This window comes from Lepidochelys olivacea (assembly GCF_965140295.1).
Source record: "Lepidochelys olivacea isolate rLepOli2 genome assembly, chromosome: 18".
In the NCBI taxonomy this organism is placed as follows: domain Eukaryota; kingdom Metazoa; phylum Chordata; order Testudines; family Cheloniidae; genus Lepidochelys; species Lepidochelys olivacea.
The window spans coordinates 19,812,504-19,837,277 of NC_140428.1; the positions used below are offsets into that span (position 1 = coordinate 19,812,504).

General features: G+C 42.1%; 1 protein-coding gene across 2 annotated transcripts; it reads left to right on the forward strand.

Annotated features, from left to right (window-relative positions):
* The first annotated feature begins 30 nt into the window (after window positions 1-30).
* Window positions 31-13,854, forward strand: LZIC (leucine zipper and CTNNBIP1 domain containing). 2 transcript variants are annotated; one of them, XM_084651653.1, is made up of 7 exons: window positions 31-172; window positions 1,699-1,827; window positions 4,546-4,681; window positions 6,572-6,670; window positions 7,422-7,517; window positions 12,273-12,354; window positions 13,448-13,854. In XM_084651653.1, the coding sequence occupies exons 2-7, from the start codon at window positions 1,727-1,729 to the stop codon at window positions 13,504-13,506; spliced, it is 573 nt and encodes a 190-aa protein (XP_084507779.1). In that variant the 5' UTR covers window positions 31-172; window positions 1,699-1,726; the 3' UTR covers window positions 13,507-13,854. The 2 variants fall into 2 exon arrangements, with proteins under 2 accessions (XP_084507779.1, XP_084507780.1); XM_084651654.1 differs by having other exon boundaries at window positions 32-135.
* The last annotated feature ends 10,920 nt before the right edge of the window (window positions 13,855-24,774 follow it).

A 24,774-nucleotide genomic window follows, 5' to 3' on the forward strand; every position in this document is an offset into this window, starting at 1 on the left:
AAGTGGACATGGGTCCGTTGCCTAGCGATGTCCCCCTTTCCGGAAGTGGGTGGGGTTGGATCTCCCTGCCACCCTAGAGCCTGAGGGATGGGTATGGAGTGAGGGAGAACCCCCGCCGGCTCCGCACGTCCTGAGGTGAGGCCGGTCCGAGCCTCCAGGGGAAGGGATGCTTGTGAGTAAGGGGCTGGGGGCTTGTGGGGTTAGGCTGGCCCAGGGGCTCGGAAGGGTTAGGGGCGGGGCTGCCGCTTTCGTTGTGGGGGCGGGTTAGCTGAGGGGTGTGAGTCAGGGGCTGTTTGTGGAGTCAGGGTGCATAGGCGCTGAGGCTTGTGAGTAGGGCTGTTTGTGGGGTCAGGATGCACAGAGGCCCTGAGGAATACAGGAAGCTGGGAATGGGGTTAGCTGGGTGGTGGTCATCACTTGTCACTCCAAAACAGTAGTCAAGATGTGGTTTGTCACTTAAGTGTGAGTAAAGGGCTGGTGCTTATGCCTTGAGTGCTAGGGGTAGGGGGTGTGTCTGTGGGAGGGTTACAAGTAAAAGGCTAGGGTAAACTTGTGGGTCTTGTGGAGGTGTGGGGGGTAGGGCAGCCCAAAGGTACATGGGGACTAAGGGTGAGTGGTATGAGTGAAGTTTGTGGAGGGTAGTAAGTAGGAAAATAGGGACAGTCATAGTGGTGGTATTCACAAAAAGAAGAGGAGTACTTGTGGTACATTAGAGACTAACCAATTTATTTGAGCATAAGCTTTCGAGAGCTATAGCTCACTTCAGTGGTGGTATTGGCTTTTACTGTTTTCAGTATAGTTGTGGTTATTTGGTGGTGTTTGCTATTTCTTTACCAGTTAGTGAAAAGGGGGTGGGTGGGAGCTAGATAAAAATGTATATGCTCGCACCCATTTGGAGGGGGTCAGTTTTCTTTCCCCCCCTAATATTTAAAGCCCCCTTCTCCCTCTCCAAAACCAAAATACTCTCCTCCCCCCCCCCATTACTTTTAGTGTTTAATAACTTTCTAGCTGGTGCCTGGGATATTTTTCGGTTTCTTGTCAAGTATATCACAAAGGGCAATTGACCTCAGTTCAAAATTGACCTCTGGTTTTGGGCCTAAACTATATTTCAATCAACAAGTTATCCAAGAACGCAAGTGTTTTTTCATAACCCAGATAACTTCTCTAAATAATCTCCACTTCTCTAACAAGAAGTGGAGGTTTGATTTGGAACACCACAAGTTTTTAAGGTTGATAGTTGTAATAATGTTGTGTGGAAGCCTCAGGCATCCAAGCCTAGGCTTTCTCTAGTTTATCTAATTTCCAAAAGAATATGTAAACAATGCATTCCATTTCATAATGTAGGGACTAAGGATTTTAGTAATTGCTTCTTGGTTTCAGTCATGTTTCCATTTTGATGTGCTGTGGCTGTTCAACTTCTTTACTCTATTGACAACTTTAAGGGAAAAGTTATCCCATAGAGCCACCTGTTCCTGCCCAGCCTACCAAATCCGCTACTGTTAGGATCTCAAAATATTTTTATTTGGGTATTCTCAGGCAAGACACTGCAGATTACAGGTAGTTCATGGGTCATCTCTTAAGAAACATTTCTAGGGCACGTTGGTCTTTATTGTAGTGTAGAGTCCTTGGTTGCCAGGACACCTTTTAAATTCAGGTGGTACATATCTGGATATCAGTAAAATGTGTTCTGTCTTATAGGTCTGCACTTTCCATATAAAGATTTAAAATGGCTTCAAGAGGAGCAATAGAGACCAGTAAACTAAAACAGAACTTGGAAGAGCAATTGGACAGGTTAATGCAGCAGCTGCAAGACCTGGAGGAGTGCAGGTATGGAAAGGCAGGGTCTCCCTTTTAAATGTAAATATTTTTCTGGCAACAGCTGGCAGAAGAAATTGCTGCACCTTTCAGTATTCCTGTCACAGTTCTTTGAGGCTTTGTTTTTAAATCAGCCTAAGGATGCTTGGATTAAGCAGTGCAGGACAAATTCAATGAACTTTTTCTACTCTTTCCATGTTTAAGAATGGCCCCTACAGGAAAAAACAGAGTTCAGGAAAACTTGTTGCAGGTTTCTTGGAGATTTGAAATTCTTAGGTGGAGTGTGACACTGTACTACTTTTGTGAACAATGGAATCATCACCTGTTCACAGAATTCAAAATTCATTCTTCACTATCTTAAAAAAAAAGAAAAAGCTATTCTTGATTTTGTACCTATTTTTCATTATAGTTACTTTGTTTTTGTATGTAGCTTGGAAAACACAATCAAATGGAAAGGAGTACTTGTGGCACCTTAGAGACTAACCAATTTATTTGAGCATGAGCTTTCGTGAGCTACAGCTCACTTCATCGGATAAAGTGAGCTGTAGCTCACGAAAACTCATGCTCAAATAAATTGGTTAGTCTCTAAGGTGCCACAAGTACTCCTTTTCTTTTTGCGAATACAGACTAACACGGCTGTTACTCTGAAAACAATCAAATGGATCAGTGATGTCCTTGAATATTAACTCTTAAGGGATTAATAAAAAACAGAGATGGAAAACACTTTTAGCCCACCTCCATGCCACTGCAGAAATGTTCTCTACAGTGAATTTTCTGATGTCTTTGTCCAATCTAGTTTTAAATGTTCCTCGCAACAGGGCTTTACCACTTTCTTTCAGGAATCATTCAACAAAGTAATAGAGTTCACTGTCAGAAGGTTCCTTATGGTAAAATTTTCCTTTTCTTCATTTCATCCCATTGCTCTTAATGTAATATTCCATTCTATCACCCTAAGCAGTTGCCTCCCACCTTTGCGTTTACAACCTTTATATAGCTATAGATGGCTAGCTTGTCTACCCTCCCTTAACTATTGCTTAGTCAACCTACACATAGTATTTGTTCTTTCCTCATCAGTGAATTATCCCAACCCCCGACGCATTTTTGTTCCTCTTCTCAAATTTGTCAGTGACTTTGTGGTAATGAGGCACCCAGAATTGCATGCAGTATTTTAGATTTCAGAGTAACAGCCGTGTTAGTCTGTATTCGCAAAAAAGAAAAGGAGTACTTGTGGCACCTTAGAGACTAACCAATTTATTTGAGCATGAGCTTTTGTGAGCTACAGCTCACTTCATCGGATGCATACTGTGGAAACTGCAGAAGACATTATATGCACAGAGTATTTTAGATGTGGTCTCTGCAGAATTCTATAGAGTGGGACTACCCTGCTCCATACTACTGTATTTTTAACAAAGCTGCACAAAATTCTAAGCCTTCTGGTAATCTATAGGCCATTTCCACATAGGTATCTAAGGTCAGAACTTGGTCCTGAATTTCCAGCTTGGCAGGAGATAGAAACCTGCCAAGCCAATGTACTTTTCACCTGAGGCAGTACAATAGAATCTCAAAGATACGAACACCAGAGTTATGGACTTACCAGTCAACCAGACACCCTCTGGAACCTGAAGTAATCAGGTAGCAGCGGAGCCACGCGCACACAAATACTTTACTCCTTTGGGGCTTCAGCCTGGCCGTGGGGGGATGTAGGGCTTCAGCTACAGGGTGAGGGGGGTCAGGGCTTCTGACTCTCAGGAGCACCGGTGCTCAGGTCTTCAGCACTGTGGCTCTGTTCCCAGCTTCAGCCCTGTGCAGGGCACTGGTCTCAACCTCAGCGCTCCCCGTGTAGCTAAAGCCCTGAGGTCCAGTGCCCCCCACCCCCAGGCTGAAATCGGGAACTGAGCTGTGGGGCTGAAGCCTGGAGACCCAGCACTTCCCACCCCCAACCCTCCACGGCTCCAGCCCCTCCCCAGTGGCTGAGGTCCACAACGTCTAGTTCAGAGTTACAGACGTTTCAGAGTTATGGACAACCTCCATCCCGAGGTGTTCTTAATTCTGAGGTTCTACTGTATGTTTCAAGTTGCTCCTCTAGTGCCTCCTTGGGCAACTCAAGAAATGATACCGACTGGCCATAGGCCTTGAGGAAGTGTTCAGCCCTCTTGAGCCACAGAGAAGGTTACTGTAACACAGAGTATGAGAAGAGGAAGTAAGAATATAGATAATGGGGCAAACTTTGGGTTCAGGAGTACAACTCTTTTGGGAAAGGGAAATAATTAGTAGTATCATTCTCTGGAGTCCTCAGCTAAGATTATGGCCTGTTGCGTTAGGCGTTGGGACTCACTATGTATATGTGCTTCTCCAAACAGCTTATAATCTAAATCGACAAATGGTGGGAGAAAGGAACAATTATTATTAAGAAAGTATGATTGTTAACAAGCTACTTCTTTAAGGAAGCTATTTCATGTTCATGACTGAGCTTTAGGTATGTTTTAAAAAAGTAGTTCCCATTGGAACTGCACAAATGTTCCCTCATCGTACCAAGGTTCAAAGCCTCAGCTCCGTCCTTAACATGGCTAGCTATGGGCGTGGGGACCTTTACTCCACACATAGGTATTACTTTACTTTTATTTTTAATTTTACCTTGTATTACCTCATCTAGCACAATATTAAGGTTAAAAAATATGTGTTTCTGTGTTTAATCCTGTGAGTTGATGTGGCTTGTTGAATTTCCTTTAGAGAGGAACTGGATGCAGATGAATATGAAGAAACGAAAAAAGAAACTCTAGAACAGTTAAATGAGTTCAATGACTCACTGAAGAAGATCATGTCTGGAAATATGACTTTGATAGATGAACTCAGTGGGATGCAGCTGGTAAGGACGATTCATACTTGGAAGTCTCCTCTGTGGTATCTTTCTAAAGATAGCATATGTTATACCTATAGTTTGTGAAAAAGAAGGTGAAAATACATACTGGGGTGTGTGTGTGTGTATGTATGTGTGTACATGATTTACACCTTTGTATTTGTCTGTTCTACACACACACACACATACATATGAATATTCCACATTAATCGAGTATATGTTGATTTAATCTGTAATCTTTTAAAGTAAAGCTATATTTAAGAATCAGGGTAATTAAACATGTAGAAATAGAGTTGTGTATCTCCAGGGCAGGGCTTAAATATAGCGGACACCTTACTAAGTGGAGTCTAATATGAAAGATGGTGGGGGAGACCCCACCAACTAGGTTTAGGGCAACATGTTGTGAGACGTTCCTACCCCATCTGCTGGGTGGCATAGCAAGGCTCCAGAGGATCCTGGTGCAAGAATAGATTAGAGACCCCTTTCTGATTCCAAAATCTGCCCTTCTCCAGCTCCCCCATAACGGTAGTCGAGCCCCTCCCCATCACCTAGCTCCCCCATCACCTAGCTCCTCTCCAGACCCCCGCAGTTCCTGCCTGGCTCCCTCACAGTCCCAATACAGAACCCTGTTCCCTAGCTCCTTTCTTCTCCTCCCGTCTAGCTATACCATAGTGCCAATCCAGCCCTCCTGTCTCAGTTTCTTATTAGCTTTAAATGATTTAAATGGAGTTTCAGGATGAGGGGGAGAAAAGAATTTCAAACTGAAATGCTAAGTTAGTTATTCAAATAAGATCAAAGTGTTACAGAAACAGAAGAGACACTTTTACTGTGCCTCCTAATCCCATAAGTGGAGTAGAATACGTAATAAAGCAAAAAAGCCCAAAAGTTAAGGAGGAATGTTTACAAAGGGTAGTGTTTGTTCCCATCCCCAGTATATGGTTTGGAAATTTAAGGATCTGAACTAGACGAAGAACAATTCTGAAAAAGAAAAAGGTGTTTTTTAAATGGAAAATTTTTCTTATGTTCGCTCCCCCCACGATTGTTACAGCCTCTGGTCAAGAGTATCATCACCCTTGGTTTCTTTTGCCTGAGACCTGCTTTCTGTCCCTAATACAGTACTAGGTGTAAATACCTTGGGTATCCCGAGCGGCGGTAATTCGGCACACCTAAAGAAAATTCGGCTAGGATGCAAGTCAGAGGGAAGGGGCTTGCCCACCTCCAGCTTGGCAGTCTGGACCCTTCTAATCTTTAACAGAATGGCAGTCCTGTCTCCACTACCCCCAGAGCCATCATTCTCGTTCATGCCCCACTTCCCTGGTGTGTCCTGCCACAACCCTGTGCTGCACTTCCTGTTCCACTTTGCCCACCAACGGCACATGATGCTCTGCTCCCTAAGCTCTTCCAGCCGCTATAGCCCTGGCCCACACCACTGCTCTGCCAGCCTCCTCACCTATGACCTGGACCCTGCTCCCTTCATTATCCCCCAGCCTCCCATTGGGTTTGCCTCACATCAGCTCCTCTCACACTCCATTCCTGGCCACCCCCACCTGCCTGTCTCCAGGCATAGGTGCCCTGGCCCGTCAACATAATTAAACCACCCGCAATGAGCATCGGTAGCTATGTCGGCGGGAGAAGCTCTCCTGCCGACATAGCGCTGTGCACACTACCACTTGTGCCGGCAAAACGTATGTTGCTCTTGGGTATGTGTTTTTTACACATACCCTGAGTGACACAAGTTTTGCCGACATAAGTGATAGTGTGGACATGGCCTTGAGTGTCTCTTACCAACTGAGGCAGAGGGTGCTGTTCAGCATTTGTGAATCTGGTGTAATGTGGTTGTATTTCATGATGTTTGCTATTGGGTATACTCATTCTTTTAGCTTGTTCTTTTTCTTGCAGGCTATACAAGCAGCCATCAGCCAGGCTTTTAAAACTCCAGAAGTCATTAGAATGTTTGCAAAGAAACAGCCAGGGCAGTTACGGACAAGGTTGGCAGAGGTAAAGATTCCTGTAGACAGAATCTAACTCTAATAGATTTATTTCAGCTGGCCTGATTTTTGTCCTTCCAGTCTCCACAAATTAAGGGTCAGTGTGAATTTTGTGGTGACAGAGAATCTTCTTATGCCTTTCAGAATCTGGTCAGCTTCAAATAGCTATCTCACTGTTGGGCATGGGAGCTGAAAATGTTACTTGTGTTCATTCCTTCCCCCCTCAGTTTCCTAGTACAGACCAAAAAATCTGGTAACCAATAGTAAACTGAGCACCAGAAATACTTCCATTATCACAAATATAAATTCAGAAGAAGAGCCATGATCCTGGAACTCAGGTTGAGAGACTGGCTGGCACACTAGCCTTTCATCTCCAGAGATTTGGATTCCAATTCTGGATAGGATACAAGTGAAATGTAGTGTGGTGGCCTTATCCTAGTGGATGTTGGTCCTCAGAATATTACCACACAACTGGACATAAATAGCAACCTCTGTTCAAAACTGGTCCAAGATTGAAATAGCCAAACATGCTGAAGTTAGGATTAAAAGGCACTTGCAGAGCTCGGGGTGGGTGTTTCACAGCTCTTTACCATACCATGGGTGCCTCTGTTAGGCCCTCACTTTCACAATTGTCATATTCATTCACAGGATTATTTTAAAAGGAATCTAAATGTAGGCTGTAAGGGTGGTTAGGTTGTTAATTTTCTGCTAGTTTCATGTGAAATTTTTCACATTTGAAAAAAATATTCTTTCTTGTTCAGATGGACCGAGATCTGATGGTTGGGAAACTGGGACGGGACCTATACACGCAGCAGAAGGGGGAAATCCTAACTGCCCTCAGGAAGCTTGGAGAGAAGGTAACGATCTGAGCATTGATATCTGTCATTCATTGAGCTATGATTATGATGGTCTCTTCTGACCTTAAAGTCTATGAGAAAGGAATTGAAGTTCTTTCTTGCTAAACACTTGTTTTGTTTTTGTGTGCATTTAAATATGTGTGGAGAGAATGCAGTTATATTATGTAATACAAAAACAAGCCTCATGGCAGAAGCATCCCTATGGCTACATCTACCCGACAAGCTAGGGGATGTCCGTCCCCTGCTTGTGCACACATATTTGCACTAGCTCTCATTGAGCTAGCAAGAGCATAAATAGCTGTGTGGCTGCCGTGGCAGTGGAAGCATAGTTGAGCTGTGCCGAATGCAAACCCTCCTGAGACCCAGCTGTGCCTCTATTGCCTATGCTACTGTGGCTATATTGCGCTTTATACTTGCGCGAGCTTGGTGAGAGCAGGGGAATCAGACTCCTAACTCATAGTTTAGATATAACCTACATCTCGGTGGCACTCAGCCTCCCTGAAGAGTATGCTATGGATAGAGTAGAGAACAATACTGAGCATTTGTATAAACCCTTTCATGGATGGCTGATCACAACCTTAATTTAAAGTGGACTCACTGATTGTCATCTGAGTGAATGACATATAACTCACATCGATTTGTACCTGCTTAAAACAAGCTGCACTACTACTCGTTGCCTAATGAACCACCCAGCCATGGAAAGAAAATATCAAAGGCTTACAATAATACAGTGTCTTACTTCCCCCCTGAAAGGTAGGTATTATCCGCACTATGCAGGTGAATAAACTGAATTAGGGACCCTAAGTGACATGCTACATGTATGGAATTACTGGGAATAGAACCCAGGAATCCTGACTCTTAATTCTTGTCTCTAACCACTAGAGGGATGAGGGGAACAGTTATATTTTCCTATTGCCAGTCTGTGAAGGAAATGGTCCCCATGTGTGTTAGCTTTAAAAAGGAAACAGTTTCCATTGAGGAAGGTCCTGATTTTGTGATGTCAGATTCACATTAGCTTTCCAGTGTCTTGGTGCTGCTGAGTTACTTGAATAATATTTCATTAGTTGTTTTCTTTTGATAGTGCCTGGGGTTTGGATATTTCGTGTGGAAGACATGACTTGTATTTTATGCTCTTGTGTCCCAGTTATGGTATTAATTTTAATCAATACCTTCTTCCAAAAGATTTTTATTCCTGGACTTTCCCAAAAGATGCTGATGCTTAAAATGGCTTGGAAGAAATAACTGCAAAAAGTTACTTAAGATCTTAAATCATTAAGAGACTACTTGGATAGACTTAGTTAATTGTAGTTTAAATAGAAGACTTTTTTTAAGCTGCCAAAGTCTGAGTTCAAGTATCAGTGTTTCTCTTGTGAGAGTTAATAACATCACTAACTACTAAAGCAAGGCAAGGAGCTGCACTCTTTACAATATTTTCGATATTGCGCCCCATCTACACTGTAAATACAAGTCTAGCACATGAATTTGAACCATTAATGCAGTTGTGTACACAAAGTTGTGAGAAAAGCTGCACAGTCCTTTGTTAGCTTTTTTGTGTGTACATCTACCACACTGCCTATCTGTGTTTATATGAATAGATTATAAGAGAACGTAATTAGGCGGGCGGAGGGTGAGAAAACCTGGATTTGTGCTGGAGATGGCCCAACTTGATGATCACTTTAGATGAGCTATTACCAGCAGGACAGTGGGGTGGGAGGAGGTATTGTTTCATGGTCTCTGTGTGTATATAATGTCTTCTGCAGTTTCCACGGTATGCATCCGATGAAGTTAGCTGTAGCTCACGAAAGCTCATGCTCAAATAAATTGGTTAGTCTCTAAGGTGCCACAAGTACTCCTTTTCTTTTTGTGTATATTGCGAAAGTGTTACTCCTGGGGGAATTCTGCGCCACTGTGCAATGCAGAATTTTGAAGAAATTAACATGTGCGCAGAATTTCCTTCTTCCACAGACATGGACTGCAGTGCTGCTGGCCGCCACTGGACCCAGCAGAGCACAGCTCTCACATAGAAGACGCTGCCAGGGGGAGGGAGAGGGAGCTAGAGGGTTCCTGGTAGCTGCAGTTCCCCACACTCCCTGGGGGAAGGAGAGGGCAGTGCAGGAAACTGTGCAAGCGTGGGACTGAGTATCAGACTGTTTCTCCCTCTGGATCCCTGGGTTCTGTGGGGGTAGAGGGCGGGTGTCTGGGCTGAGGGGGGACCACGGCTGGGCTCTGGTGGGGGGAGAGGGGGCAGGTGTCTGAGCTTTGGGGGTGGGGAGGGGTTGTGGGTATCTGGGCAAGGGGGGTGCCTGCAGCTGGGTTCTGAGGGAAGGGAGTGTGGGTATCTGGGCAAGGGGGGGCCCTGGGTCTGGGCTCGGGGTTGGAGGGGATGCAGGTATCTGGTCAAGGGGAGGCCTCGTGGCTGTGCTCTGGAGGGGGGAGGGGTTTAGGTGTATTGGCTCGGGGGGCGCCGCAGTTGGATTCGGAGAGAGGGGTTGTGGGTGTCTGGCCCTCCGGTCTAGCTCTGGGGAGGGAAGGGGGCAGAGAAACAGGACCTGGGTTGTCATAGGGGTTTCTTTAACTCTCTACTTCTGGAGGAATTTTTGTGTGTGTCTGTATTGTTACAGACATACTTGCTGACCGGTATTTTGAAATAAATTACCAAAATAATTGAAACTGGCGTGATTATGTAGTGCCATTTTGACAAATAAAATTTGCAGAATTTTGAAATATTGTGTGTAGAATTTTTAATTTTTTTGCCACAGAAGGCCCCCAGAATTAAAAGTGTGCTGAACATGTGGCTGATTTTCAAAGTGCTAGCCATATATTACCATGTTTTGTGTGGGCTCAAACCATGCTGAGTTGGCTCTAAGAGGCTAATTGGTTACAGTACTGATTTAAATTACAGTGTAGACAGGACCTCTGATTTCATCAGGTCTTAAAGGAAACAACACAAACTTGAACTGGGATTTGGGTGGTTGAGGAAGGATGAAGGAGGACATGATTTTCAAATACTTTGGTTTGAAAGGCATTTATTTGTAATTTAAGTGTTTCCATCTAATCTGTTGTTAATTTAGGATGTCGTGTTGAAATGCATTTCAGTACATCTCTAAGTGTACAGCACTTTCCATGAGAGGCTGTGTGGCATAGTATATTGGACAGGAAGATAAGAGTCAGGAACTCTTGGGTTCTAATCCCAACTGGTACTCTGTATTTTGAGCATGATACTTCACCTGTATTTCTTATTTTTAAAATTAAGATTAACCTACCTCACAGAATTGTGAAGGTTAATTTGATATCTGTACAACACATTGAAGTGATAAAATGCTATGTAAGGGCTAAAGAGCATGAAGATCTGTTCCAATGAAAAGGTCCTCTAAAGCATTTGCATTGCAACAGGTTGCTAAATGAGTAATTATGCAGCAGAGCTAAGTTATGTAATTTATTTATAATTTTTCTCCAGTTTTCCAGTTACTTTACAATGTTGACCTCCTTTACCTGATGGCTATAGTATATCTTATATTTTCAAGAACTAAAGCCTGGAAAGGAGTCTATAATGTTTAAAGGGAACTCATGCTCTCCATTATTCTGATATGTATTCAGTTCTTTCCTTCATCTAAATAATTATTTCACAAGTGTTCAATTTTTGCCATTGGTACAGGGCAGTAAACTAGCCTTATCAGTATGTTAGAGCTACGCTAGTTTTATCTTTTGAAAGTTTTTTTTTTTTTTTTTTTAAATAGGGTATTTCCAGAATAGCAGTTATCAGGTGCAAACTCGCACTCCATGAGTAGCCAGGACCTGGGAGTGCTTCAAAGACAGGGCACCCAAAGATTGGGAAAGGAATCCTGTACAGTCCTTCTCTTCCAAGAGAATTGGGTCCTTGAAGATGGTGGGTGTGAGGTGACAAAACAGGCAGGAGGCTCAGGGCTCCTAAAGGAATGCAGCAGGCTTTACCCACAGGAATTTGCCATATTACCGACACCGACACTTTGGAAGGCTTGTATCAGGCACATCAATTTCTGTCTTGCTTTAATAATCAGAATACAGTCTTGATGGGTTTCTAAGTAATAAGCTGATCTTACCTCTGAATTTCCCGGCTTTTCCAACTTTGTGATACTAATTCATTATTGTATATACATAAATGTCACTTGTCACAAAGCATTGGAGTTTCACACGATAAAAACCAAAATACGTGTGCACGTGACCAGATGGTTCAGCACTGTAATGAAATGGACTGTCATCTCTAAGGCATTGGCTTTAATATGGCCAAGGTGGGTAGTGGCTGAAAGCTGTTAGACTGTTCGTTGGCCTATGTGAAATAACTTTGGACTGGTATCCATTTCCTCATGGCTAAGTGTCCAGATTACAAAAGCATCATTGTGGCTCGCATCCTTGTTGACAGCCTCAGCACAAAGATGAAGGCTGGCCTCCTCTCCTAAAAGTAGTCTCTTTTGCAGTTTGGCATTGAGGTTCAATGATACAATTGGCTGAAGCTTGCAGCAATGGTGCTTTTGCTCTTCCTTTTCTGTTGATTGACAGCCCTGGAGACAAAAATTCTTTATCTGGCACCTTTCACCAGCGCTTAATTTGCATTTGCGCCAGTCAGATAATGCCATCACTTTAAAAGCATATCAGATTCACAGGTTCTATAGGCTGAAGTATTTCATATATACACAGATACATATCCTTACAAAGTGAAAAAAATTATGCAGTTAAGGTGTTCATTTCATATATACGTATATGGTTTTTTTGGTTCAGCTGACTCCAGATGATGAGACTTTCCTGTCAGCAAATGCAGGTGCAGCCCTCAGCCAGTTTGAGAGAGTCTCTAGTAACCTTGGTAAGTTTCTTCATACCCCTAATATCAAAGCTTCTCAGCATCCCAATGCACTAGTGGAAAGAAATGGCTGCATGACTCGTGATCTAAAAGGGAAAAATCTGAACAAAAATATCCATGCCACTTAAAAATATATGTCCTAGTATAATGCTGGTAAAATTTGGATACACTGCTCTATGAAAAAATAAGTACTATGTGGAAGAAACCTAATGTGGACTAAACCATTAAGTGTCCCACGTAATGGGGAGGCCTTGAGAGTTATGCCTAGTAAATAGGGACAACATTTTTAGGGTTAAACATGATTTCTGCTCAAATTTGTTGTCCTCTTCCAGCTCTCCTGAAAAAAAGCCTTTTCCCTTCTTGGCCCTGAGAGCTCTGCAGTTTCTTGCCACAGCAACAAACGGTATAGGGGTGAAACGCATCTTCTCCCACCACTGTCATAACCAGACCCCCTACCAAAGTGGCAAGACTGAACGTGCATTCAGTATGCAATTAATTTCACATATCAACACGTTCCAATATTAAATCTAGATTCTTCTGGGCCAGATTTCTGTCCAATTGCTTCTCAAACTGGGGAGATAGCAGTGCTTACTGTGAGCTTCTATTCTGTCTACTCCTTGTTGCCCCGTGCATGCTTCCAGTGAAGCAGGGGTAATTGTTGTGGGATAGCATGTGAAGGGCCAGGTCAGTGTGTGAACTTGCTGAACTTGAGGCCTTACCCTGGAATGCATCGTCTCATGGCTTAAAGGTCCTGGGAAGCTTGGATCTCGTTAGGTTTGTAAGGGGGTTAGAATTGGGTGGATGCCATCAGCCTTGCAGCTCCTTTCCTGGCCACAGCTTTTCAGGCATGCATGTAATATAGCTGAAGCCAGAACATGGCCCCATTTTTTGACAAGTTATACCTGAAATGTTTTTGTTTTCAAAATGTAGGTTTGACTTCTTGCCCCAAAAGTACTCTTGTGTTGTTTTGTCTGATTTAAGGTATCAAAAATGAACCCCTCCAAAACACAGTCCCTGCTAATAACTTACTGTTTCTCTAAACTGGGATGGTGGTGATGGGATAAAGACAATTTTTATTTCTGTTTTCCCTCCATAGGATCTGGAGACAAAGTCTTTGCTCTGGCCAGTGTTGAAGTAGAAAAATCAAAGCAATGAAGAGGTGTATGGGACTAGAGTCTCTGCTGTTGTCAACAACATTGGACTTCTATCATATTGTAACTGGGTTTTTTGCTCATTTGATTTTTTTTGTAAACTGTTGTGGGGGAAGGAGGAAGGACTTCAATCTTAGTCAGAAGACAACGTAAAGTGAACAGTCTTAAAGTGCACTTTGGGACCTCAGTGTCTGTACCCCATAGCAATGTATGCTCTGAGGCTAAACACTAAGTGGTATTTCAAAAACACAAAATCAAACTGGCTATGATTGTCTTCTTTGAAAGGGATCAACTATTTTCCACTTTTCTGAATGTGTATTTCTCTATTAAAATATCCTCTTTTTCAGTGTGATGGGCAGTGAGTAGATCTTTTCAGAAACACATTCAGAGTCCCAGCAAATGGGTCAGTTTTCAGGGCTATTCCTTAGGTTGCCTGTAAAATTCAATCTTGTCTGGAGTTAGTCCCTACTGACTAGCTTAAGCATAAAAACCACATTGTAACTTTTTTTTTTTTTTTTTTTTTAAAAAGACTGTTTGTAGAAAGACAGGATTTCAGACAAACTGTTCCCAAAAAATCCAAAATGAGAGTACACATACCAACATTCGCTGCCTGCATGTTTGCTCTGGACATGAATGAATGCCATTGTATCTCTGAGTGTTGATTGGCAGACAATGGAAGCTCTGTTGGGAGTCTTCTGGAGTAATTTAACCTAGTGTATTGAAAAGACAGGGAAGCACTAGGAAATGGCAGTGAGAGGCCCACTCTGTGACCTCTTGCTGTTGGCCAGGATGTATCGGCTACAAGCTACCATTATTTCTCCAGATTTCTGGGGCAGCATGAAATAGGTTGTAAGTAGAAACAAACAGCCCCAATCATAATCCTGGTCTATGCTATAACTGAATCAGAGGTGTCAGTTGCAACACTGTTGTCTCGTGACCTGCTTACCACATGGTTAAAAGCTGAAGTGCAAATGGGGCCTGTGTGGCCAGAATTAGGTTAAAATCCAGGACAAACTCAGAGTTTAGGTGGAGCTAAAACCTCATACTGTCCAGGGTCTTAGCCTGGTTCTGGAAGACAATTTGGTCCTGTGCGCACTACAGCTTTTTACTGTGTGGCAATCAGGCCTCTGACTCAGTTGGTATAGTACTAAATAGGGCTTACAGCATTTGCTTTTGTAGATGGGTAGTGGTTGCTTCTCAGTCCAAATGGAAGAACTGTACTTGGCGCTTTAGATGTGTGTTCCATTCATTGTTCTTGTAACTGTAAAATATCAGTGCACACTGGTTCTGTACATTCAATAGTGGGGATCATTCAAATAGTTACAATACTGGCAGTATTACTTTCTAGCTCGGTATCTGTAAATACTTCATGCCAGTTTGAGCAGGAAGTCTTTTTTTCACTGGTGAGTTTTGCTTGACTACTTATTGAAGGCATATGTGCCAGGTCTTCCTCTCAGTTTAAATTTGGATGTTGACCTAATGATACCAGGAGCTGTAGATGTTTCTCTAACAGCCTTTCGTGCAATCTTCCTTCTCCTTTTAGCACCGCTTATGTCTGAACCTTTTCTCCAGCCATAAGAACATTTCTCAGATGCACATTTTACAGCTCTGTATCAGCTAGGATTTCTTTTCCTTTCTACAGAAGAAAATAAGCTTGTCCAACTCCTTATCAGGTTCAGTCTGCCCTGCACCTAGATGCCAGAAATCCTAAGGTTCCTTATCACAGTACATCTGGAGGGATTGTGTTTCCACTGACACACTTTTATTACTTCTAGCTCATACAGAGAATTAATTTCACTTTAATCCTGCACAACTTAAATTCGGACATTTGATGAAGATTGTTATATTTTCTCCCTTTTGACTAGCTGTTTTAGATACGAACTGTCCCTTCCTCCTTTTTTTTCTTAAAGCTTTAAATGTGGAGGAAGTGTATGAAATATCATTGACAAATGGAGCAGCTGGCTGAGAGTAGAGTGACATACTATTATTATACAGCACCCCACAGAGAAAGCGTGACTGTGGAAATCTGATGTGTTCATGAGTCACAGACACAGTCAGTCCCCATTCTAACAAGCTTTTGATAGAGACAGAAATCTGGTAAGAGACAAAATCCACCCTTTATTTCTTAGAAATTCTATGTATACTGAAATTATTTTTTTGATAGATATTTAATGAGGGAATTCATTTTGAAATTAAAGCTATGGAGTGGAACGGAATGATTAAATGCAGAGATTTAGCATTGTAGTAGGTAAATTATAAAGTAAGAAGGAATAAAGATTTTCCACTGTATAGTTAAGGAGGCGAGTGTGTGTCTAAGAGCTTTCAGCACCAGATAATATTCTGATGTTCCTAGGAGGTGGTACTTCATTTTTTGGTGACTCTTCAAACTGTTTGTTACTCTAGATGCAGTGTCCTCTGTGTGTTCAGAGTTGTTGCTGTGTGAGTGAAAGCAACTTTCTAAAAGCCTAACGTCTTTAATTTTGGTTAGTTACTGCAGCCTCATGGGAAATCTTGACAATTTGCAAGTTTTCCTGAACATTGTTTATCTCCTTGCTCCTTACCTGAAATATATGATTCCTATAGCAAGCAGTTGTGCTGTCAAAGAAAGAATGGTGACTTAAGATGGGCAAAGATCAGACAGAATTTTAAAAAAGATAGATCCTGTTTTCATGTAAATGCCCTTAATTATAAAAATTAAGGAAGGCAAATACTGAAAAAAAGATAGTATTTAGGATGGTTTCTAAAATAATAATGGTTCATGGGTATCAGATGCTTTCAATCCAGAGAGTGTGATTATGAAACTTTGGGACAAATTAACTTAAAGTATAAGCAGGTATAATTCTGTTGACATCAGTAGAGTTGTGCCTGTTTAACCAGCACTGAAATTGAATCCACAGTTTTCAGGACATCCTTCTCTGATACACTCTGTGGAACTTTAGAGTTTTACTTTTAAAAAAGGGGATGATTTTTTTAGTAGGTTTCTACCAAACAATATTTTTTTCAATTTAATGAAGTGTGTTTTTCTTACTCAATTTACACAAATAATCCACTACAGTGTTGAAAACCCAAATGCTATACAGTAGAGCTATCTAATGGTAGTAGACAGTGACATTGACTATAAATAGTAAGTAAAACTGGACCAGACCAGTTTGTTTGAATAGTGTAGAAAGTGTAATAAATAAATCCTAAACAAACATCATGAAGGATGAAAAGGTAAATGAGGCTTTGTCTAATTCCTTTAGTTGTAAACTAAGGTTGCAATAAATAACCAGGAAGGGATTTCGAAAATAATTTTATTTTGATAGACATGTTTCTAAAAGCCACTACTTTATGAAAAAAACCCACATAAATCAATAGAGGCAAAACAATCCTCTCTTTTAGGTGGGATCCTTAGTCCATAATATCACAGCTTTTTGTTTCGCTATCTGGGACAGTATTATCTTCACTCACACAAAGGCTGCTGTAGCTTCACAACTGAGAAAGCAGCTTATTAAAGGGCATTATAGACAGTCTAAAATTATTGAAAACAAAACAGTCCATGGGGACTTTAACCTTCCTCTCCTCTGTATTTTACTCTGCTCATTATTGGGGCTAAATAACTCTCAGCTTCCCCTCCCGAAATTCTTGCAGCATTAATATGTAAATGAAATCTTTCAGAGTTCCCACAGATCCCAGTGAGCTTACTGTATGATGACATGGAAATTGCTTCCCTTCTCTCCAGTACTAGAAAGGAGGTGTTAACTGCTAAAAGAAATGCTATTTTATATTTTAATTGCTTTGCAAATACTTGTGGGTTTTTTAAAGCCTCCATTCTATAGGAAGTTGCAAGATTGCTATCAAAATGGCTCCCTTACTCAGTATTTTTGTGTGTTAGGTTTGTGGGAGCAAGAGTGGATTTTTAATAAACACTAGTCATAGATTATTTTATAATACAAGAGAGGTTCCCTACAGAAGAGGTCAGTGATATTCCAGTGAATTTAGTGATAAAATGTTTGAAACATGATTAGGAAGGACATGAACGTTGAATTTGTTGAGTGGAAGCTTCCTCTTTGTGTTTGTCTCAAAGCATTCTGAATTCTCTGTTTGGAAAAAAAAACTTTCCCCACTCCACAAACAATCAAATGTGAATTGCTGCAACAGAATTATTTACTGTGATGGAAAGTAGAGAAGGAGGTAGATGGGCCTACCTTTTGTTTTTTTTCCCCCTCAGAAGTTCCCCGATTTCGGAAGGTAAAGGTGAGATGGGACGCATGCCAAAAGAGACTCCAAGATTAACTGTCAAAATCGTTGCAGAGTACTGTGGGCTAAGCAGATGTGCCTGGTCACAGTTTGGGTGGGGTAAAAAATGTGTATCTTAACCCTAGGGTTGGGGACTTCCCACAGAATGCCTTAGCCATCGATGTAATTTACAAAGGGAGACAATGACATTATGTGCTACTTACATGTTGGCTTCACAAAATATTTCTCTAAGATAACCAGTTTTTAAATGGCTACAGTAATATCGGAGAGACATCACAAAGTAATCCTGTTACTTGGGAGTGTGCTATATTAAACATTATTGTCCGTAGTGATCTTGGTATCATGACTCCACCAGTACCCTATCCCTGATGCTTCTGTAGATGGTAAAGATAAACGCTTTGTCAAGAGTTCGCTAGAGCCAGGTGCCCCATAGACCAGGCTTATCTCAGGTTTTATGGAATACAAATTAACATTGAACTAAGACTAGCTAGCTGGGCATTAAAGTCCACAACATAAACAGTAGTCCTTTCACAGAGATACAACGCATACACTGCCCTGGGTAGGCCTTGACCAGGCCAGGTTACTTGGGTTATGGTAGACACAACCTTGTTTCACCCAGAACTGGCCCCTAGTAGAATCAGCCAACTTTTTATCTGAACTGCTGGGCCCTGATTGGCCTCTGCCTGTTCCTGGCCCTCCTAGGTGTAGTAGGACCAAGTCTCACTCGTTTTTCCTGTGGCTGATGGTATGAGGCCTCTCTAGGCAATCTGGGGGGCTGGATGATGGTCTGAACTCACTGCTTTTCCTTTTTCAGCATTACTACTACTTTGGGTGGGGCGTGCCATGGTAGAAGGGCCTCCAGTAGGAAGCAGCAAGTGCCTGGAACTCCCCATAACATCCATGTTCTATTATTATGGTGGTAATTTGCTCAGCTAGGAAAGCATTAGACTGAACATCTAAACATTTTTTCTTCAATCCTGCGTTTTAGCAAGTTTTTCCTCTTCACATCATCCTCTTTTAGCAAAAAAACAACTTCTGGAGGAAAGGATGGTCTTGTAGTTAATAATTCACAGGCCTTGGACTCAGGAAATCTGGGTTCTATTCTTGGCTCTGCAGTAGACTCAATGTGTGACCTCCAGGCAAATCACTCATTCTCTGTCTCATTTTTCACCATCTGTAAAATGTGGATTTTAATACTTACATGCCTCATAGTGTGAGTGGAGGTTAAATCATTGTTTGTAAAGTGCTTTGAAGATGAAAAGCATTATATATGTTGTTTATCATTTTACTTCTAAAGCCAGAATTATAAAATGCAAACAGCTGTAAACTTGGCAGTGCAGCTGCCCAAAGTTCATTTTGGTCATATATAATTTTTCATTTTTGAATCTTTTTTTCTTTGTAGGGCTAGTGCGGTGATTGTAGGATCAGAAAAAAAAGGGACAGGGGAAAATTTGCTTTTGTGAATACTTTTGTGTGCATCTTCCTCCCCCTGTTGTTTTCCTCTTATTCATGGGTAATCTTGAATGGAGAAGTAACAAATTGTCATTTGTATTACCATTAAAGGAAAAATATAAGATTCATCGGAGTGATCTCTTAAGAGCCCATCATGTTATCTCAGCTGAGGAAAATCTAGTTCAATTGGGTAGGGAATTTTGTGTTCGTGTTACAGCCTATTTAGCTGCTGCCTTAGTAGGATGTCACTAGTGGTAGAAATAGTAGGCAAATTAAAGCTTATCCCTTTATCTTTTTCTGCAAACCCTTTACCACACTGATTTTATGTTTCTCCCCATCCTGTCCAGAGAAAAATAATTGCCTATTGAAAATTAAAAAGGCTGTAAATGTCATCTAGATGCTGTTCCCTACTTTCCTGCCTTCCCTCTCTTCTGTATCTCTCGCCCTTCCCTCTCTTCTGTATCTCATCGCCCTGGCGAAAACCTCTCTGCTTATTAGGGAATAAATGTCCCTTTCTGTTTTACGTCTACTTAGCCACCAATTATTAAGATAAGCAGGAATGCTCCCATGCTGAGCTCTTTAGTAGGATCCATGGAGGAAGCTGACATTTTTGTCTTGGTACAAGCTGCTCAAGCTTCCCTCTGTCCTAGAAGTTCTTCACACAGTTGGTCTAGTCGTGCCTGGGGTCTGCAACTGTTTAATCATAATAGCAAGTTCTGGGCAGTGCTGTGGCCTTTTGGTTAGAGGAGTGAATATCTTCTTGTGAATCCAACTAGCCCCCATCTTCCACACCCTCAGTTTCTCCTCTGGCAGACCCTGCCCCTTTCCATAAATATGGATATAGTAAAAGGTCACAGGGAGCAATGAACTTGTCTAAGTAATTTCTTTGTGATGACTTTTTTGTTTCTTGAGATATTACCAGTTCCATGACCTGTGTGAGATAGCAGTAGGCCTCCTTGGGATAGAAACAAGACCTGTTCTCAGTGGAGAGGGAACTCTAGTAGTCTTGATATGTTAGGAAGCAAAATCAATCCCAAACATAAGTAAATTGAGAATTCCCTTCTCCCCTTCTCCTCTTCCAAACTAACAGCCTGATACACAGAAAAGTTGTCTGGCTCTATGTTGCCTCAGATCTCTCTTTCTTAAGAAGCTTTATGCCATAATTATTTAAGACTTTAAAGAGATAACCAGGGAAATGTTGGACTGGATCACAGCATCCCTAGGAGAAACAAATTTGTTATTAACAAATAACAGCCAAAGCAGAGAGGGAAAGAATGACAGTCGATTCACCTCTGGAGCAGTAAGAAAGCTGTGTCTCTGTAAACTGTATCTTATGTCTCATTAACTCAAGTAAAAACTTCCAGAGCTGCTATTGTCTTGTGGAAGAGAATGTCTAAGTATTATAATACTTTTCATAGCTATGCTTTCTTCCATGAAAGGATCTAAAAGTGTAAGCATTTAATTAAACCGCACAAGTGAGGTAGGTAAGATAATGAAACAGAGAATGAAAGTGACATGCCGATAACTGTGTGGTGACTCACATACGTGGGAACAGAACCCAAGACACTCGATTCCATGCTCTAACCACTAGATTTTACTACCTATATAAATGCAACATTTGACATCTGTTATAAATGACCTTACCATCAAAGACGGTAGCAATCTTCTTAGTCCTCATGAGAGGTTCTTTCTGGCATCCGCAGGAGGAAGGCTTTACCACAGTTCCACCAAAAATGCTTAGCTTGAGTCAAATGCTGTAATCACATAGGCTTTAGCTCAGCCAACTTAGCCCATATACTCTGCCTTGTCTGCCCTAGACTTTTACAACATGTTAGTTAGAATAAGTAAGCTAACATGTTTTAACATACCTTTAAATCCTAGTATAAACAAAACCCTTGACAGGTGATTATATTTTCCTCTTTCATGAAAATTTCCTTCAATGTAAAACACAACCTTACACAAACAAGGTCACATTTTTCAAGAGGGGACCCATAATTTTTGGTGCCTGAGTTTTTGTCTTCCTAATTTGAGACATTTTGGGCCTGATTTTCAGAAGCACTAAGCATCTAAAATCCCAACTGCAGTCAATGGGAACTCTGAAAATCAGTCCCAAAGTGTCTAATGTTGGTTATCAAAAATGTGAGTATCCAAAACAATATGCTACTTTTGAAAATATAGCTACAAATAAGTAGGTTTGGAAATGCAGTTTTAAGGCTAATAGGTATAGTAACATACATGATATACAATATCATGTGCTTTGCTGAATTCCCTATGCTATGCTGGAACCATGGGGTAAATTAAGGATGGAGTTTTAATCAGCTCAGAATGTTTTGATTTTGAGAGTTTGAGTTCTAGTCATGAAAATTTCTTTCCATCATGCCAGAAGACTGGTTTAACCTCTTTACTAATAAAACAAAATATTCAAGACCCAGTTTCCAAAAATGGGTCTGTAATGATTGCAAGTGCTTTGCTGTGCCTGAGGTTTTCTCCTTGCAAATTTTGTTGGCACACAGTCCTTAATATATAAGTAATAAAGCTTTTCTTCTGATTGTCAAACTGGCATCCTAACAAGATAGAGACCATTTGCAGTGCCTGATATTAAATCCCTGTGCTGTTGGTAAGTCAGTATCAAGCAAGATAATGACTACATTCAGGAGGGTTGTAAATACAAAATTTTATCTGGAAACAACATTTTATTTTCAAATACAATTAACAGATGAGACTGAGGGGAAAAGAGGATGCCCAGCCTCTGAACTTTAAGCACAGATTTCATAACAAAATGGGATTTTAAGCCCTACCCTTGTACTAAATGGCTAGTGGTGCATGTCTTTTTTTGCCCACCTCATAGAATCATAGAATCATAGAATATCAGGGTTGGAAGGGACCCCAGAAGGTCATCTAGTCCAACCCCCTGCTCAAAGCAGGACCAATTCCCAGTTAAATCATCCCAGCCAGGGCTTTGTCAAGCCTGACCTTAAAAACCTCTCAGGAAGGAGATTCTACCACCTCCCTAGGTAACGCATTCCAGTGTTTCACCACCCTCTTAGTGAAAAAGTTTTTCCTAATATCCAATCTAAACCTCCCCCACTGCAACTTGAGACCATTACTCCTCGTTCTGTCATCTGCTACCATTGAGAACAGTCTAGAGCCATCCTCTTTGGAACCCCCTTTCAGGTAGTTGAAAGCAGCTATCAAATCCCCCCTCATTCTTCTCTTCTGCAGGCTAAACAATCCCAGCTCCCTCAGCCTCTCCTCATAACTCATGTGTTCCAGTCCCCTAATCATTTTTGTTGCCCTTCGCTGGACTCTCTCCAATTTATCCACATCCTTCTTGAAGTGTGGGGCCCAAAACTGGACACAGTACTCCAGATGAGGCCTCACCAATGTCGAATAGAGGGGAATGATCACGTCCCTCGATCTGCTCGCTATGCCCCTACTTATACATCCCAAAATGCCATTGGCCCTCTTGGCAACAAGGGCACACTGCTGACTCATATCCAGCTTCTCGTCCACTGTCACCCCTAGGTCCTTTTCCGCAGAACTGCTGCCTAGCCATTCGGTCCCTAGTCTGTAGCTGTGCATTGGGTTCTTCCGTCCTAAGTGCAGGACCCTGCACTTATCCTTATTGAACCTCATCAGATTTCTTTTGGCCCAATCCTCCAATTTGTCTAGGTCTTTCTGTATCCTATCCCTCCCCTCCAGCGTATCTACCACTCCTCCCAGTTTAGTATCATCCGCAAATTTGCTGAGAGTGCAATCCACACCATCCTCCAGATCATTTATGAAGATATTGAACAAAACCGGCCCCAGGACCGACCCTTGGGGTACTCCACTTGATACCGGCTGCCAACTACCTCCATCTGATCTTTCTGGGAATTTCTAGTGCACCCATCACAGTGGAATCTAAGCACTAAGTAGTTCAGCGAAGGCTGCTGAATTATTTAATTTCAGATATTTGTAACATTATTCTGACATAGTATAGACGCAATGCCAGAACTCTGCTAGCCACTGGTCATGAAAAATTCTGAGATCACTCTTGATCCCAGCTTGGCTACAATAATGTCCCCAAAGAAGGAAATGAAAATTTATTAATTAACTACATGATTTTCAGGAAGCACTGGACTATGTTTTACATCAGAGGCTAAAATTAAACAGCTGAAATATTGTTAGACTAAATCTCAAACATAAGCAATGGTCATAAGTAAAAGGTTTCAGATTTAAAATAGGTTCCTAGTAGGGTACCATAGGAATATTTGAAAGAAGCCTAGTTTTCTATTATTGTTATACATTGCTTAGTCAGGGTGATAATGAAAGCAGGATTCATTTGTGTACAGACGCTGAAGGAGCTCATAATGAGGGGAAATGCCAACAGACACAGAGGGGCCTGGAGTGTAGAGGCAGCTGGACTATGAAGGAATCATAAATGAATTTTAAAGCAGATTAAGGTAGAATTGGAAGTCTGAAAAGAGCTGATTGAAGCAGAGACTATTTGTTCCATATCAGGCAGGGGGACAGAGGGGCTACACTGTCGGAAGAAGCCATAGCTCCCTCGAACCCAACAGCAGCTGTGTCTAAACAGAAACCATCATCGTCAAGCTGAGCAGTAAAGAGAAGAGACTTGGAGGTATTCTGAAAAATCCATATAATCTACAGCTTGATATGCTATAACAACAACTAAGGCCATATCTACACTTACACGCTTACAGTAGCACCGATTCAGTTGTGCTGGTGGAATAGCGCTAACGTAGCTGTATTATGGTGATGGGAGAGAGCTCTCCTGTTGACATCATAAAACGAGTTCAGTGAGTGCCCCTTATCTAAGACCCCGCCCCCTGCTCACTCCATCCCCCCTCCCTCCGTCGCTTGCTCTCCTCCACCCTCACTCACTTTCACCAGGCTGGGGCAGGAGGCTAGGGTGCAGGTGGGGGTGTGGGCTCCGGGAGGGAGTTTGAGTGTGGTCTGTGGGAGAGAGTCTGGCTGGGCAGTGCTTACCTTGGGCAGCTCCTGAAAGTGACCAGCACATCCATCTGGCGGGAGGACAGGGGGTCTCCATGCGTTGCCCCTGCCCACAGGCACCGCCTCCACAGCTCCCATTGGGTGCAGTTCACAGCGAATGGGAGCTGCAGGGTCAGCATACAGAGACTCCCCTAACCCCCCACAAGGGCCGCAGGGACATGCAGGCCACTTCAAGGAGCAGTGCAAAACCTATAGGGCAGGTAGGAAGCCTGCCTTAGCCCCACTGCATCAGACTTTTAGCACCTAAAATCTCCCTGTTTGGCGCTGGGAGGCAGGGAGGAGTTGATCAGCTTGGCGTGTGGACCCCCTGGAATACCCTCAGGGACCCCCAGGGGTCTGTGGACCCCAGTTTGAGAAATGCTGCTTTAGAGAATTAAGCATCACAACATCCTTCCAATATTGATAAACTTTATTATCCCCATTTTGTGGATGGAGAAACCAAGGCAACCATTCAGACTGGTTTTCAGAGGCACAGAGCATCCATATCTTCCATAGTCTGGGTGGAGTTGTAGGTGCTTTGCACTTCTGAAAATCAGGCCCTAAATGGCTTGCCAAAGTGAGTGGC